The 14,797-nt window shown below is 32.2% G+C and overlaps 1 protein-coding gene across 1 annotated transcript in view; it reads right to left on the reverse strand.

Moving 5' to 3' along the window:
• LOC140450226 (luciferin 4-monooxygenase-like) overlaps positions 1-14,797 on the reverse strand; it is a 138,049-nt gene that overhangs the window by 77,364 nt on the left and 45,888 nt on the right. Inside the window, exon 4 of the mRNA XM_072543731.1 lies at positions 5,780-5,996. Coding sequence (XP_072399832.1) covers positions 5,780-5,996 — 217 coding nt within the window. The remainder of the gene's footprint in view (positions 1-5,779; positions 5,997-14,797) is intronic.

Here is a 14,797-nt window from a genome sequence, read left to right on the forward strand (position 1 = left end):
AGTGGACAAATATAGGCTAATTGATGATAATGACGACTGTAATGTGAATTAGTGGAGTGTTGACGCTCTTCTAGTGTGAGCAATTGTCAGTGTTTCGCCATAACAAGATTTTAGTTTTTTTTTTTATTTATTCTGTAATTAATAAATCAATTATTATGTGCAATATATTATTTTTATATACACTTGCGTGCATAGAAATCGGCCTACTGTAAACTTTTAACTTTAACTATATTTTTTTCAAGAAATATTCATCAGATCACAAAAACAAATATACTGTTTGAAAGACAATTTAATATGCTTTAATGTGAGTATAAATTTATCAAGAAGGCTTATCGTTTACATGCGTAGTAACCGGTAAACAAATGAAACGTGTTTATGTGGTGATTGTCACGAAAATAACAAATTTGTCTAATTGTAAAAGTATTGCCTTTGCAAGTGAAATTTGCATATTATTCGTTTTTCATAATCTTAGCAGTGTTCAAGTGTGTTAGTTTAATGCATACTACACCACAAAAAGCCGCCCAAGTTATTGCTCTAAACGAAAATGGACTTAGTCAGCGAGCTGTTGCTAGACAATTGGATATGACAAGCGCAGCGGTTCGAAGAGTGTGCCAACGTTATGAGGAGACTGGATCCTTTCATAGGCGACCTGGAACAGGCAGACGGCGATTTACAACCGCTCATGATGACCGCTTTATTGTGTCAACAACATTAAGAAATCGTCACCTTAATGCCGTTCAGGTGCAACGACAGCTCCGTGAGGTGCGAAGAGTGGCTGTTAGTCAGTGGACAGTAAGACGAAGACTGCGGGAAAATAACCTGACCCCTAAAACACCTGCGATTGGTCCAAAACTTACTCCAGCTCATCGGCAAGCACGCCTGCATTTTGCACAGGATCATCGGAATTGGACGTTGGAACAATGGGGATGTTATGTTCTCAGATGAGACCAAAATATGCCTCTATGGTAGCGACTGAAGAAGGAAAGTGTACCGTAGACCAGGAGAGAGATTTGCAGAATGCTGCTTTGAAGAGCGGAGTGCTTATGGGGGTGGTTCCTGCATGATCCGGGGTGCAATTTCTATAGGAGCACGAACCGATCTTGAGTTCATTCGTAGGGACGACCGTGTTCACGGAAGAAGAGGTTTAACGGCTGCCAGATATATCGAGGAGATTTTAGCAATTCATGTGGTACCTTATGTCGACTACATTGGAGACGAATTTATCTTTATGCATGACAATGCAAGGGCACACACCGCAAGAATCGTGCAAGATTACATTGCAGAAGTCGGTTTTCAGGTTATAGACTGGCCAGCAAACAGTCCTGACCTAAATCCGATCGAGCATTAATGGGATGAGCTAAAACGAAGAATTCGAGCTAGACTTCATACCCCAGACTCGATCCCAGAGCTTATTCTTGCAGCAGAAGAAGAGTGGCTTAACATCCCACAAGCAACAATAGCAAACTTGATTAGATCTATGCCTAATCGTATAAGAGATGTTATTAGGGCAAGAGGAGGTCATACCCATTATTAAAAAATTAAGTGTTAAGTTTTAAATTGTCAATAACCCTATTTATGTTAATAATAAAAAAGCTTAATTTGCTTAATGAATTCATTTCACTATGTTAAACATAGGAAGCCGAAATAAGTTTTCATAAATTTATACTCACATTAAAGCATATTAAATTGTCTTTCAAACAGTATATTTGTTTTTGTGATCTGATGAATATATCTTGAAAAAAATATAGTTAAAGTCAAAAGTTTACAGTGGGCCCATGGACGTATAAACACAGATGGACTCAGTTATTTACATAAAAATGTGAAGCCAAAATTATTTGACTAGGTCACATTCTCAGCACCTTCAAATGTTGTCACATTTTTTTATTAAAATATCTTATTCACGTATCGCTGAAAATATTACTATATTTATTTTATACTCTACAGGTGCTATCAAACCAAAATAATAATTTATTACTTATATTAATATATTTAATTGTAATTAAAACATCAAGTGTGCACATAGTGTGCATATCATTTAATAATAGCGTATAACAGATATCAACCAATTATTTTATATGTAGAAGCACTGAAACCTATTTATTAATGGCAACGGTGTTTACATTTCTCTGTCTTATGGCTCTACGTCAAACTTCAAATGCTGTTCCATGTCATGTCCATGTTTATTTACTTTTTACCCAAGATGAGGAAAAGTTGTTTTTCGATATTTTGGCTGTATTTTAAGTGATATTTGTAAATAGTGAAATAAATAAATTATAATAATGGTGCTACAGTTTTGCATTTGCAAAAAAAACGAAATGTTTACATCCCAATGTCTCATTTAATTTGTACGTACTGTTTGTTTACATTATTTAAGATGACGAACTGAGGAAGCCTGTGTGTTTACATTTTAAAATATGTCTTTCATAGGCGTACCATTGGGTTTATTCATATCAATTAATGTATTGAACAAGATATTAGTTCATGAAATTAGTATAGATATTTTTAAATTGTATGTAGACATCATCTGATTAAAAAGATCTGTTTAGTAGCTTTTTAATTTAATATTTCTCATGAATTAACAATAAATTAGTGAAATGAATAAAACTCATTTATTTTTCTATGTAGGTTTCCAAATAATATTGATTAATGATGAAACTTACTCTAAACTTCAACAGAGAAAACAGTATAAAAACCTTTCAAAAGCATCCTTTTTGGTTATTTAAACTTGTAAGGAAGCTGAAAAATATTTCAGATTTTTTAATAAAACTATAAATATCTACAACAGACGAGTTAAAAACCTTATGAATATTTTGATTAATAAAACCATAAAAAATGTCGCAAAATCAATCTATGAGCATTTTGGTGACCATATGTATGATGAAGATGCAATCGATGGTCACTCTGTGCAACTTTTAAAATTGGTTCTTGAGAAATATTTTAAAATTGGAATTCATCATGAAACGAGGACTACTTTAGATGCTAACACCGTGCGCATAAGAAGCGTTCTTACTAAGACTGTTTTATTTCGCAATCAATAAAATTTATTTCTATATCAACATCTTCTATTATGTCTATTTACCATTTTTACTTTAATATTTCTGTTCGGTAAATAGCTTTCCAATAATTTATACATTTTCACGCCTACTTTTTAATAAGTAGGTATATTTGCAAATAATTTTATGTCAAATGCCAGCAAGAGCTTTGGAATGATCAATAAATAATTTTGTAGCAGAAAGCCTTACTACGAGGAATCTATTCATATTGTATTAAAACAAATTTGTCACAATTTGAAAAAATATGTTTTAACACATTATCAATAAATATAGGTATGTACTTAAAGTTGACAAATGTATATTTTTTAATTGTTTTTTCATCGTAGGATTATTTGATACCTATTAAAAAATTAACTTGAGCTCAACTATATTTTATTGTATTAATTTTAAAGCAAATAAAATTGTATTTTATTTTTTCTATAAAAACGTGTTTTTATACATTATTACTACTTCCAATTATTAACGTCTGAATAATTATCCCCGCGAGTAAAAATTCAAGCACGCTTATGCTCATTGAGGAAGTATCACAGTCTATCGATACCCGTTTTACTCCCCTTTACCCTCTTGTCCAGGAATATCGAAGCTTCAAAACAGTGTGTGTTTAAGGTATCTTATTGCTGGGTCCATCTATGTTTATACGTCCATGAGTGGGCCGATTTCTATGCACGCAAGTTTATTTATTGTATTTTAGGATCAAAATAATTTTTGGCGATGGAACTAACATTTTTGCTAAATTGGCTCAGTTGTTAGTATCTGTCAGGTACGTTTATAAAGAAAGCGTGGAAAAAGAATTATTATTTTGTCGTCCTATGGAAGACCATACTACAGGGAAAGACATATATTGTAAATCTGACGAATTTTGAAAAGCAGAAGGTTTAGAATGGAAACATTGCTGTGGAATATGCACAGATGGTGTAAGAGCGATGACGACCAAAAACATTGGTTTTAAATTATTTTTTCAAGCTGCTCAATATGACCATATGTCTTATTCACCGAGAGGCTCTTGCAGCAAAAAAATTAGCACCAGAATTGAACGATGTACTTCAGGACATTGTTAAGATCATAAATTTTATTAAGAGCCATCCCCTTAACAGCAGCTTATTTTTAAATCTCTGTAAGGATACGGATTCCAACTACACAACTTTGTTATTACATGCTGAAGTAAGATGGTTGTCAAGAGGTCAAAGTTTAAGAAGATTATTGTTATTAAAGGACGACATCGAAATATTTTTAACCGAACGAAAATGTGAACTTGCTGCTTTTTTTTTAAAATGACTTATGGCTATCCAATCTGTGTTATTTGCCAGATATTTTTGCGAAGTTAAACGATCTCAACTTGTCTCTTCAAGGAAAAAATTGCGATATATTTACTTCAAATGATAAAATTGAAAGTTTTATTAAAAAGATTAACATTTAGAAAAATAGGGTCGAAAAAAATTCGTTCGAAATATTTTCCAGTGTCGACAATTTTATAATCGAGAAAATTTATGCAAAAATTATTGTAGATCACTTAAAAGCACTAGAAATACAGTTCCGTACATATTTTATATTAAATTAATATTGATTTCCAAAAAATAGTTTGGATTCAAAAGCCGTTTTGGATTGGCTTAAGTGAGATTGATCACCTGCCACTTGAAGCTCAAGAGGAATTTGCTGAACTTTCGAGTAACTCAAACTTAAAACTATAATTTAAAAAAAAAGCCCTTGACTTAATTCTGGTTCGGAACTAGAACTGAATTTCCCACAATCGCTGATATGGCGTTAAATGTACTTCTGCCATTCAACATCACATATTTACGTGAAGCGACTTTTTCAGCTTTAACACATATTAAATCCCAATATCGTTCAGCGCTAAAAAATGTTGAAGAGGTCTTAGGTTCAGCAGTTTCAAACATTCCACCAAAATATGATTTGTTATGCAATAAAAAACAAGCGCATCCATCTCATTAAATTTTTTTCTTATATTTTAATTTAATACTTACCACTCAACTACTTGAATATATTCGAGCGAATTGAGACGGTCAGAATCCACTTTTATTTTTGAAACTATAATAAATACAATGTTATAATTTTTTATGCAATTTTTAATTTTAGATTTTTGTATGTTTCAAAACAAATTCTAAATGTTACCTAATAAATAAATCATCAAAAAATATTAATTTATTTTTCTTTTATATTTGTATGTGGTCGTCAAGAAACTCGCAATCATAAATGGGGTTGTGAATGACAAAAGTTTAAGAAGCCCTGATTTAGAGTAAACGTGGTGCAAAAACGTTCCATGGTTAATCGAATTACTTGCTCTGATCGTCTATTATGTTGACTATAAAATAGAGGTAGTGAGCAATACATATTTCGAACAGAACCACAATTTTCAAAATAAATTTGTACAATTTGAAAGCGTTGTTCATACGTCAAGTCTATTCGTGCTTAAATACCAAACAAAACTCGAACATAAATCACTTGATAACTGTCAAAATGGCCAACAGTTAAAAAAGTGTTACCAACTTACATTTCTATACCTCTAAAAAAACACCTTTCACAATTTTGTATTTCTCTTATTAGCGTTCAATATAATTTATTTCATTTAAAATTGTGATTTATTCCTATTAATTATATACGCTAGTTATTCACTAGGGTATAATTCGTTACGCTGTTTACTGAATTCTGTTTAAAAATAATATACATCTACTTATGCATAGGTACACTGTTGCAGAGTTGTAACTTACGGTACAGCTAATGGCTGTTCCATAAGCCCCAAGTGATTAAGAATAATTGCTTTCGGAAGGCCGGTGGTGCCACTACTAAGCATAATAACAGCAGTGTCCTTCAAACTAGCCACTTTCGTTGGAGCAAATTTGTCTTCATTTTCATGAGGTTCTAAAAAGCTTGAGAATTCCGTGTGAGCGTCAGATGAACCATACACAACTAATTCGGTGTCCAGCCCTATAAAAATAGTAACAAAATTAATAAACTGTTAAGTTTCATAGATTAAATTTTATGGATATTAAATACCATTTATACTTGCGCATAAATGAGTTCATTAACTTTATCAACCTTTTTAGGTTATGATTGATAGCATAGTCTAAAACTCATTTATGCCTAACGGGTCAAAAATGACATCTGTTATCTTCTGTCTTTTTTAGGTCATATTTATACATTATTTTGTTCTCTGGTGTAGATCCCTGGTTTATATTTAGTGGAAGTAGCATTAAATACACAAAACAAATTTTGTTTTGTCTATCATTACCTATCTCTCTTTCTTTGCTAACTTACTTGTTTATTCTTTTAGGACTTGTTATATGCAGTTCATTTTTCTCTTTTGTGTAGAACTTTGTTTTATTTGACATACAAGTATAGTTAGTAATGTTTTAGTATTTATCATTAATTGCATTTATACTTTATTATCTACATGTCTTAACTTATGTTTATTGTTCTCATTATCTTACTTTAGGTAGTCAGTTATCCCGAGTACTTAATATTTTATTTTGAGATTGATTCATTAGAATTTTTAGTGGCTCTCTATTTATTTGAGATGTAATTTCTGTTTTATATTTACCTGATTTTGGTTATTTGCCCATTATTTTATATACTTTGAGTTTTGATTATACTCCGCTCAATATAGACATTTAAAATAACAAAAATTCCCTTAAGCCAAATACTGGTGGACAGCTGGGGTATACCATTACCAATAAAGTTTTAAAAATATTATCGATCGTCTGTGTGCTACAAAGTTATTCTAATTTAACGTCAAAATTTGAGGTTTTTTGAATTTTTTTTTCGAAAATCTTAAGTTTTATCAAAAATAACATTACTAATCCTAATAGTCAAAGTTGTAGACCTTAAAATTTTCTACAAAAATGGTTTTTATCATTTTTTTGCTAAGAGTTACCGTTCCTGAGATATCGCGATTCTACAAATAACATTAAACATGATATGCACAGATTTCCACGCCACCTGTGAGGTAGTGTACTCGGCGCATTTTATTACCATAGTTTTCCCTGTAGGCCTACTCCACTATCATCACAATTTTAGGATAATTTAAGAAATCAATACCCATCAAGTTCTAGATATTACCTTATTACTGATGTTGATTATTGATAGCGCTATTGATTATTGGGTTAAGTATTGTTTGGATTTCTTTAGATATTTTAATCAGATTCATACTCTCGCATCTCGCATGTCTACTTCAACAGTCAAGTCTTCTTTCTCTTGCTGGATGTTATGCTCTTCATTAAAATCACATGAATCTTCCTCTATTATATTCAACTAAATATTTGAGCAAGATTGACCCGTGCAATATGTACACGCTGAAGAACACAGCATCCGACTTTTTACCCACATTTGACACTACAACTTTTTTTGCAATTGCAAAAAATAGTTTTGAGGAGTTTTTCTGGAGCAGGTGGGAGAAAAGTTTTATTCGGTTCCAGACTACTATCTATCAATTTCCAACCCCAGTCTTCTGGATTTAGTTAATTGCCTAGCCATGTTTGAACTTAATAATATACTCGATATAAGTATTGAATAGCAGATGCCGATGTTGGAAGAAGACATGATAGTTGTACTTGTTTCTTGTTTTGTGTACTTTTACAAAAGTTAAGTATCGGTATTGATCAATGCAAGTAATTTTTTTTGGTGCAATATACCGCAAGAAGAAAGCATATGCATAAACCGCACATAATTGTGCTGTTGGCCTCGTTTCTGATATTAAATTCATTTGTTATTAAACTGATCAAGTAATTTTCCACATATTTTATCATCTTCTTCAATGTCATACTATGATAGAATGATATTTAGAATATTTTCAACGTTAATAATAAGATTTGCATCCCTTACATCATCAATAGCTAGTTTGTTTAATATACTTAACGTTAAAGTGAGTTAAAGTATTGTATGAGCTCGAACTGCCCTCGCGTAAGCATGGTAATTAAGTATTTTCTCTAAAGATTTAGATGAAATAACTTCAGCGAGTACTTCCTTTAAACCACTTTCTTGCATAATATAATCGATTGCTCCAAAAATAACATAAGCACAAATAAAATTCTTCTAGTCTATTATAATCTTCGATACTTTACATCCTTTAGGGGCAGCACATACAACCTCGCGAGTTTTCATATATAAAGAGGTTAATTAAAAGTAATTATACATACTTGTGGTTATAACGTTTAGCATTCTCTAAAGCACAGAATAGTTGTGTATATTTTATTTTAATTACTTGCTGGTTGATGAACAAACAGCAAAATGTTATTTTTGACTTGGAAAAATCTATAACATTACTTGTCACGCATTGAATATAACCATTCCAATCAAATAAAGAAAAATTTTTGTATTTGCCTTAGAATCATGTCACATCAACTGTTTTCAAAAAATACTCTTTAGATTAACTTTTATAATATTTTGCACATTTATTTTGCTGTATTCAACTATGCCAGTGTTTTGATAGACCTGCATAGATAAAAGAGCCTTTGCTGCAAAATCTTTCGCTAAAAGAACTTCAGTTACTTGTTGCATCGACTTTTCTTATAATACAGTCCAAAGTATTAATTATTACATTAAATTTATGTCTGCAACGTATTACATGAATGTGCCTGTTTCTGGTGGTACAATATGAGGTTGACAACTAAAAACTGCTGCTGAATCATAGTTACTTGTTTTACTTTAAGAACAGTAAACGAACCCAATCGCCGATGAAAAAAAAACTGAAAGACCCAGCTGTAGTTTAGATTTAAAGGTTCTAGGCCGAACAGCAGTCATGATGCATGATAACTGGTAATCATCACTCGTTTCTTTGAATTGAAAAATTTTCTCCATCGCAGATCTTACAGTTTCATCTTGTGGACGGCCAATTTTAGCAACAGAATTAGGATTTAAGAAAGATTTGTAACAACTCTCATGATATTTTGTATCAGAAGCGAATGAATCATACGTAAAATTAATACGTTCAAGAACAACCTTTGAAACATCATCAGAACAATTTTTAGCTAATTTTAACAGGAATTCTTTGAATTTTTTGAAGATCTGCTTAGCGATAGTCGTGAAGAAGACCAAATAGAAATTACTTTGCCTGAAATGGATGAAAACTCTCAAGAGCCGCCCCCCACTGAAGAAGAAATTAGAGAAGCCATTTCAAAACTGAAAAATAACAAAGCTCCTGGTTTGGACAATCTTCCTGCCGAACTATTTAAGAATGGATGTGACACCCTTTTTAAACACATGCATAAATTAGTAACCAAAATCTGGCAACGGAAGGAAACGCCCGCGGACTGGAAATTAGGTGTAATGCACCCTCTTCACAAAAAGGGAGATATGATGGTATGTGATAATTATAGGGGCATCGCCCTACTTAACGTGGCATACAAAGTATTGTCCAACGTATTGTACAGAAGATTAATCCCCTATGCTGAACAAATAAATGGGAACTACCAGTGCGGTTTCCGACCCAATAAATCAACAACGGATCAAATCTTCACAGTCAGGCAGATTCTTGAGAAAACGCTTGAGTTCGGAGTCGACACCCACCACATATTCGTGGATTTCAAAGCCGTATACGACTCAGTCAACAGACAAAAACGTTTACAGGCTATGGTGGAATTTTAAATGCCGCTTCATCTTGTTCAACTAACGGAACTTACACTCACAGACGTAGAGAGTATAGTCAGAATCCAAAACGACTTTTCCAGACCCTTCCATTGTAAAAATGGACTGAGACAGGGAGATGGACTGTCGTGTCTCTTATTTAACCTTGCACTAGAAAAAGTAATTCGAGAGTGCCATATTAATACGAATGGCACCATCTTTAATAAATCTGTACAAGTGGTCGGATGTGCAGATGACATAGACATTATTGCTAGGTCCACAGAATCTCTCATCGAAGCATTTCGATCACTAAGAGCGTCTGCACTTAGAATGGGTTTAAACATAAACGCACAGAAAACCAAGTATATGTATTGTACTAGATCAGGCAACCAGATACCTAGACTATTAATTGATGATCTGGAACTGGCAGGTATGGACACCTTCGTCTACCTGGGCTCACTGCTGACCAAAGACAACAATGTCTGCGAATAAATTAAAAGAAGAATAGTGCTTGCCAATAAGTGCTATTATGGCTTGATTAAACATATGGCCCCAAAACTACCCAGAAAAATTAAAGTTACCATATATAAAACACTAATAAGGCCAGTGTTAACATACGGGTCTGAAACGTGGTCACTTACACAGAACGACCAAGAATTGCTTAAACGTTTCGAGAGAAAAATTCTAAGGAAAATATATGGAGGAATCCAAGAACAGGATTTGTGGCGTAGGGGCTACAACTTTGAGTTATACAGAAGTTTTGGGGAACCTAACGTTGTAAAATGTATTAAATTAGCACGCCTTCGATGGATAGGACATGTAATTAGGCGAGATGAAGATGCAACGATCAGAAAAATTTTCGACCGAATAGGACCAGTGTGAAGACGAGCCAAAGGAAGACCAAAACTTAGGTATCAAGATAACATAGAGGATGATCTAAAATCCATCGGAGTTAAAGCATGTAGAAGAGTTGCCAGAGACAGGGGCGAATGGAAGATTGTTCTGAAGAAGGCTTTGGCTCATAACGAGCTGTAATGCCACTGATAATGATGATCTTTGAATTTTAGTGTAGTCACGTTACAATTTTTTTTTCGAAGAAGCTGTGTTTTTTTTTCTCAGTTTCTTCATTGACTTTATTGCCACAAAATAAAAAGTATTTTTTAAAACAAAAATTTGATTCACTTACTCGCGTTCTAGTACGAGGTGGACTTATTTTTGAAGTACTAGCCTGTTCCTCTTCACGTTGTCTTTTCACTGCAGCGATTAAAGTTTTCCGGGCGTATGATTTTCTACAATCCATGTGTCTTCTTCTTCTTCAGTCTCAATTGGTCCACTGCTGGACATAGGCCTCTTTTCTAAATCCCGCCTGTTCAACCGGTTGATATAAATCAAGTTTTTGTGTTATGCGGTTGGTTATTATGCCAAGCTGCCAGCCACAGACTGGCTATTCTTTTTTCTGTTAGACACTTATTCAACAAAACTTCCACAACCTTTACAACGATGTTGCCGCCCATTTTTAACATTTCAGACGTTATATGATCCTCACCAGGAGCTTTTTATTTTTCATTTGCTGTAAGACATGTCTAATTTCCGAAGAAGTTATTTTGGGGAGAGGCTCCGAATCGACGTTTAGAATTGTTCTATGGTCTTTTCCGGGGTTTTGTATAGTAGATGTCGTTGTTATTTTCGTTCTTTTCTATTTTAGCGTTGAGATCTCCCGTAATTATTACGTAATATGTTTTCTCTAAGTTTCTGGCTCTTGGAATGTCTTCATAAAGTTGTTCTACCTCTTCATCATCTGCAGAAGAAGTTGGTGCATAACAGTGGATTATTTGAGTGCTGTATCTACGATTTAGTTTTATTACCAGATAGATAACTATTAGAAATCGCTTGGAATTTAGTTACCAAGTTTTCAATTCTCTTATGTAGCAAAAAGTCTACGCCTCCTATACCTTGGTTATTTCCTCTATTGTATTGGTACAATACATGTGTATTGTAATGGATTTTTGAGTTCTTAAATATTCCGTAAACTCATCACCTCTCGCGACAATAGCCTCTATTAAATTTGCCATTTCACGATCAACCACAACTGTTTTATCTTCACTTAAAATTTTATTGCAAATAAAGCAAAACTGAGCCATTTTTGAAGCTATAAAATAGCACAAATAACCTAAATTATAGTCGCTTGTAATAAGTACGTATCTTCACATGAACTAAACCTTTAGCACTAGAAGAAACATGTATATGAACTAGACCTACGGCCAATAGAATAGCCAGATATTTTTCAAGGCCACGTTAGTAGAAGGAATTCAGTTAGGAGCTGACTATCTTTAGAATAAATGTTTTCAAAATAGTATATTATATATAAAAGAAATACAAATAGGTATTTACATTTGTCTGAAGTACCTGATATGTATATACATGGCTTACATGTACATACCATGTATAATGTGACTCTTAGAATCGCAATATCTTAGGAATGGTAACTTTTAGAAAAAAAATCATAAAGGCTATTTAAATTTAAAAGAATTTTAAGATCTACAACTTTGGTTTGAGGTTTTTTTTGATAAAACTTACCGTTTTCGACAAAAATCCAAAAAACTTCAAATTTTGACATTTTATCCCAAATAACTTTTGTAGCAAACACACGATCGATGGGGATTTTTAAAACTATATATGTAATGGTAAATCCCAGCTCTTCAGCAATATTTGGCTTTCTGGGAATTTTCGTTATTTCACCACTAGTTTTATATCTAAATTGACCGGATTATTATTACTTGAACTTTATACAATGTCTTTTTACTTGGAAATTAATTATATACTTGCTTAAAGTATATCAATTTTTTTTTCGATTAAATAATTTTTAACTGAGTTTTACTCTAAATTTTTAAAATTAATATTTCATAATTACTTAATTTTCAATATTAAACTAATTATTTTTAATTAGCTGTTACAGATTACTACTGCATATATACCCTTTTCCTGGGGAGAACATTGTCTACTTGTTTTCTTTGAGAAAAATTTCTCAGTTGTGTTCGAAATTTTTGTGATGGGTGGTAGGAGTGTGTAACATTATAAAGGTCACATGTTTGTAATTTTTTTTAATAATTATTTTACTATAATTTATTTTGATTTTATTCACTTGTTAACTTTATCTATTACTATACGATTTTTATTCTAAAAATAGTTGGCGTCCAATTCTTCTTTCAACTCTTCAATCAACTAAATATCATATTTAATCTTTACTTTTCATTTTTAATCTTCATTTATTTCAGTCATATTTCCTATATTTAACTCCACTCTATTCTATATCACAGACATGGAATATATAAATTTCTATGCCCCACTTCAATATGCAGTATATCTGTTAGTTGGCAACTGTGCTTTGTCATGTCACTTCTCTGTCATTGCCACAATTCTGTAGTGGTATGTTTTTTATAAATATCGTTTATTTATAAAAAGGCATGCTTGGATTGAGAAATAATTTATAATATTAAATTTTTTTTTTTGGGGTAGGTTATATTTAATATTTAACCAACTTCCAGTGTCTTTTTATGATTTACAATTTGACTTCTTTTATTTATACATAACCTCTTTCACACTGTAGCGTTTTAAATTTTATAATACGTTCCTGTTCGTTTATCTCGTCAGAACGCATAAAGATTGCCAAAAAATCTGTTTTTGTCTTTTACGAAAATCCTTAATGCGTAAATAACGCTGGATATATTTTTTGTCTATGTGTACTTTTAAATCCCATTTTGTTAATTTGAATTATGTTATCTATTTCGACAAGTTTTTGTCGCCTAGAGGATTATATTTCATGATGCCCCCAGAATATAAAAAAGAGTTTTTTTTATCTTTCGTCGTTAAAACGCAATAAACTGGAATATTTAAAAAGTTGTTTTTGTCGCTGAACAACGATTTGTTTACATTCGAGTCCCCTAATATAATATTGCAAGTCAGGTATACGGTTTTTCTAAGACGTATTAACTGAGAATATTTTTTTTGTCTTTGTTTACATTATTATTCCCCTATTCTCTGTATGTATTGTGAGGTAAAAAATTTCCAGTTACCCAATTTAAAAGTAGATGTTTCGAGATTATTTTTTGTCGGTTCGTTGCTAAGAACTAGGTCAAGTGGAGGGTAGATTGTTTGTTTTAAGTTTGTAGGCAAAAACTAGCTGTGAGACGTAAAGGGAAATTTATTTTGGTCGAATTTGTAAAATCTAACGAAGAGGAGTCAAGCGATATATCTGAGACAGAAAAGATGTTTGAGTAATTAGGAATCGCGAGTCGATTCAATTTCTTTTTGTTATGTTGTAAGACCGGTTAAGGTGATAATACTCTTTGAAATATGGCAGTTTAAAACAGAGTAATCACTATAAGATTTGTGCACCGGCACTGAAGAAATTTTGTAAAATAAGTATTATATAGAATGTCCCCGTCGATAGCTTGATTTCCTCCACCAAGTTCCTGTTTCAATCGTTCCTGCCTAAGTATGGAAATGGTTTCCTTTTGTTCGAGTTGAGAGTTTTGTCCTTTGCAGCTCCAATCCCAGAGAAAGTAGCAAGTTTTTTTTTGAAAGTTAAGTGAAACAAGTGAAATTAAGGTAACAATTAACATTTTAAATTTTAAAGTAAAGACAGACTCTTTTTTTTGATAATTATTAATAATTGCTTTCATTAAAATTTAAAAGGATTTGTAATATTTAATAAATTGTAAATTTTATGGTTTAACTTAGCTGTCATTTTACCTTTTTTTTTATTTAATGTTAACATATGACAGCCAGCTTTATTATTTTCGATATTTATTTGTTAAAAAAAAAGGTTAACCTCTGGCGGTAACATTTGTAAGTTTTTATAGTATCTCCAACCCCTTTGTAAACAGAGTTTGTAAACGGACACATGTAAGTTTTTTTATTCTGTATTTTTCAACTATTTATATAGTATATTTTTTGAGCCATTTATATTTTTGTAACTGTTTGTTAGAGACACAAATAAATGTTTAATTTATTGCTCCAACCATTTTGTTTATTTTAGTTTAGAAAAATCTCCTAACCTTTTTTTGTGTGTTTACTTTTTAGGAAGGAAGAGCCCTTTTCTTCTTTCCTCCAGCAAGTTTAGGATCCTTCAAAGCGGCGCCCTTGTTCTAAATTGCTAGAAGCCCTTC

The sequence above is a fragment of the Diabrotica undecimpunctata genome, chromosome 9 (genome assembly GCF_040954645.1).
Source record: "Diabrotica undecimpunctata isolate CICGRU chromosome 9, icDiaUnde3, whole genome shotgun sequence".
Classification (NCBI taxonomy): domain Eukaryota; kingdom Metazoa; phylum Arthropoda; class Insecta; order Coleoptera; family Chrysomelidae; genus Diabrotica; species Diabrotica undecimpunctata.